General features: G+C 34.1%; 1 protein-coding gene across 1 annotated transcript; it reads left to right on the forward strand.

Moving 5' to 3' along the window:
* The first annotated feature begins 295 nt into the window (after positions 1–295).
* On the forward strand, positions 296–3,140 carry LOC111884738 (cold-responsive protein kinase 1). Its single transcript, XM_023881047.3, has 7 exons — positions 296–558; positions 928–1,069; positions 1,164–1,279; positions 1,364–1,574; positions 1,677–1,914; positions 2,069–2,219; positions 2,530–3,140. The coding sequence occupies exons 2-7, from the start codon at positions 997–999 to the stop codon at positions 2,932–2,934; spliced, it is 1,194 nt and encodes a 397-aa protein (XP_023736815.1). The 5' UTR covers positions 296–558; positions 928–996; the 3' UTR covers positions 2,935–3,140.
* Positions 3,141–3,868: the final 728 nt, after the last annotated feature.

Here is a 3,868-nt window from a genome sequence, read left to right on the forward strand (position 1 = left end):
TATGGGATAACTAGTTTTATTTGTTTAAATCTAAATACAAAAGGAAAATCAACGTTTAATGTACAAAACAATGCACCTAGGTTTTTCTCTCGTTTACATTAAAAAATGGTACAAAATCGTGATTTTAAGGAATAAAAAGCAAAAAGTATTTTTTACATAAAAACCAAAACCGGTATTCGGATATAAGTGTAGGGACTCAAAAGGTATAAACAACAAATATTCCTCACTATACGACGACAATGAGGCCAGGTATGAGTTCAAATCTTGAAAATCAACCCTCACGTTGACTTTCCATACTTCTTAAAGGGGGAATTCGTTTCATGACCCTTTGTGTGTTCACACTCCGTACTCCATACGAGAGAACTAGAAGAATTATTAAGCTCATTCCAGGAAGGAAGATATCAAGATCCATCGCATTACTTAGCTGACTTCCTAAACTTTGATTAATATACAACCGAAGGGGGCACACACTTCCATTGCTCCAAATCCCAATTACCTTCTCTCAACTGAAATACCCACATCAATCCATAATCCAATCTTCAATCGATTGCTTCTGAGGTAATTTCCGATACTGGGTTGCTCTTGATTGCTACTTTTTGTTAGGTTTATGTTCCTAATTTGTGTTATCTAGTCGGTGTTATGTCTTTTTGTTCTATCTTCCTCGTTTGAGTTGTTCGAGTGTCGTTTTCTTAATCGAACTTCGAAAGGGCATGTGGGTGTTTCAGCTAGCATTTCAATCATGGAGTTCTCTGAAGATTAGCTTATGAATATGGCTTAATTTCTCGAAAATGATATTGCTTTTACTGTTATTTTTACATAAAAACATCAAAAAGGTCGTTTTTGTTTTTGAAGAACAGGGGCTGATTCGCTTCTTTTTTCTTCGTTGATGCGATCCAATTTCTAGATACTAATACTTGTACATAACAGATACCAAATCCAGAAGCATCAACCAAAGATTCTTCAAGCAAAAATCAGAAATCGGTGTCTCAATAGGTTATGGGTTGTTTCTCTTTCTTCTTTCGCCGGAGTGCAGACCCACCAACTAGCCGGTTTTATGAATTCGAAGATGGTAAACCTTGAAACAATCATCGATCTATAAGTTTTTAATCTTGTTAATGCACATATAAAAGTTTCTAATCTGTTAATTCTTTAATCATAAACAGAATTATCCGAAGTTCAGAACCTTAAACTCTACACCTACAAGGAACTAAGATGTGCGACTGATGATTTCAGTCCCGCCAACAAGATTGGGGAAGGTGGATTTGGTCCCGTTTACAGGGTAAGTGTGTGTTTGTGTGTGTTTTCTTCTTCAAGCACTTTATCGTTATCAATCTTAATGTGTAAAAAACGTTGTCGTTTTTAGGGAAGACTAAGACATGGGAAAGACGCTGCTATAAAGGTTCTTTCTGCTGAATCAAAACAAGGCGCAAGAGAGTTTTTAACCGAAATCAAATTGATTTCTGATATCGAGCATGAAAATTTAGCCAAGCTTTGTGGATGTTGCGTTGAGGGCAACCACAGGATTTTAGTATACGATTATCTTGAAAATAACAGCCTGGCTCAGACCCTTCTTGGTAATTTCACAAATTCAGCGTCTTTTTCCCTTAAATTTTTAGTGTTGAAGTTACATTTCGCTAAAAAGATTGAATTTTTTTTTTTTTTTATATTCTTTGAAGGTAATGGGCATAGTTCTTTAGAGTTTAGTTGGCGAACAAGAAGTAAGATATGCATAGGAATTGCTAAAGGCCTTGCTTTTTTACATGAGGAAGTGCGCCCACATATTGTTCATAGGGATATTAAAGCAAGCAATATTCTTCTTGATAAAGATTTAACACCCAAGATTTCGGATTTTGGTCTTGCAAAACTCATCCCTGCAAACATGACACATGTCAGTACGCGTGTGGCTGGAACAATGTAAGACCCTTTTTCCTTTTCTTTTCTTTTTTCCCATTAAGTACACTTTCTGATTATGAATTATTCCATTAAGTCCATAAGACACATGTTTTTGATTTATATATTGTTATTGTCATCAAGATTCACTAAATCTGTGTTGGTATGATTGTGGCAGTGGTTATTTGGCACCAGAATATGCAATTCGAGGCCAGTTGACACGTAGAGCTGATGTTTATAGTTTTGGTGTACTTCTTGTTGAAATTGTCAGTGGGAGATGCAACACAAACTCACTATTGCCAATCGAAGAACAATTTATTCTTGAAAGGGTAAGTTAGTTTTATACTTTTCTTTGATTAAAGAAACAATCTTTCCTATAAACAATTTTCTAAAATCCTCATCATGTTTGACCTCAAAAGATCATCAAAACGAGTCTTTTTCGAGACAAGAAGATACCCTTTATGCACATTCTTGATTTCAAATAGAAAATATCACTTGGGTTATAGTCTAAATCTGAATTCAAGAATGTCACAAAAGGGTCTTTTTTTTAGGACAAAAAGATACCCTTTATGACATTCTTGATTTAAAATAGAAAACACCACATGGGTTAGTCTAATTTTGTTGTGTTTCATGTAACAGACGTGGGATCTTTATGAAAAAAACGAATTGATAGAGCTTATAGACGCGGAATTAAACGGTGATTTTGATGTAGAAGAGGCATGTAAATATTTAAAAATCGGTCTTTTATGCACCCAAGATAATCCAAAGCTTCGACCCGTGATGTCAACCGTGGTCAAAATGTTATCTGGTGAGATGGAAATTGATGAGGGAAAGATTACAAAACCGGGTCTTATTTCAGATTTCATGGATCTCAAGGTCAGAAGCACCCCAAACAAGACTGCAAATCATGATCCTAAAAAGAACATATTCAATACTACTACTACATCTTCAGGTTCTGATAATGCAGAACATTCGTTATTAACATCAAATAATACATCACAATCGACTATGACCTTTACAGATGTGTGGGATCGGGCTAATTGACACAAGCTCATTGAAGAATTCGCATGTTTCTTTTCTCTTTTTTGTTTTTGAAAAACTTGATCTTTTTGGAGGTTAGGGCGAGGGGTTGGAGGTATATATGGTTTGTAAATTTGTATATTTTTGTCTTTATGCAATTCTTCGAAGATGGGTTTTCTGTAAAGGTTTCTTTTTTGGTTTAGATGGAAAGATTAGTAGAGATTTGGAGATTTGCGTTTGTTCTTGATCAATTTTGGCTTCAATTTGGCTACCATATAGGAGTTACAATGTTCAAATTCTCACATGCACAAAATAATATTAGGCAATATGCAAAGATGGGTTTCTAGTAAAGGTTTCTTTTCTCGTTTGGATGGAAAAAAAAAAAAGTAGATATTTAGAGATTAGAGTTTCTTATTGATCAATTTTGGCTTCAATTTCACTTTTCTTTGAGATTGTTATAAAGATATGACTTGTGTTTTGTTGCATTTAAGCAATTTGCCAAAATTGAGGTTCTTGTTTTTCTCGATTAGATGGAAAATGTAGAGATTTCTGATTAGGGTTTTTTCTTGATCAATTTTTGTGTCAATTTCACATTTTTGGGATAGTTTCAAAGATTTAACTTGTCTATTTTTGTTTTATGGGATTTGCGAAGATGAATTTTCTTAAAAGTAAAGATTTAGAGATTATGGTCCATTCTTGATCAACACAGGCTTCATTTTTACAGTTCTTTGGATTGTTTCAAAGATTTGACTTTTATTTTTGTTTTGCTGTAATTTGCTAAGATGGGTTTTTCGTCAGTATTTTTTTTTGGTTTTAGACTGAAAATATTGTAGAGGTTTGGTCATTTGGGTTTTCTTTGGGGATTTTTCAACATTTTGACTTGTATTAAGATTCGGAGGATATTGTAATTGAAGATTAAAGTGTCGTGTTAGGAGTAAACAAATGAGGTTAATAGAGG

Source organism: Lactuca sativa, chromosome 7, assembly GCF_002870075.4.
Source record: "Lactuca sativa cultivar Salinas chromosome 7, Lsat_Salinas_v11, whole genome shotgun sequence".
In the NCBI taxonomy this organism is placed as follows: Eukaryota; Viridiplantae; Streptophyta; class Magnoliopsida; order Asterales; family Asteraceae; genus Lactuca; species Lactuca sativa.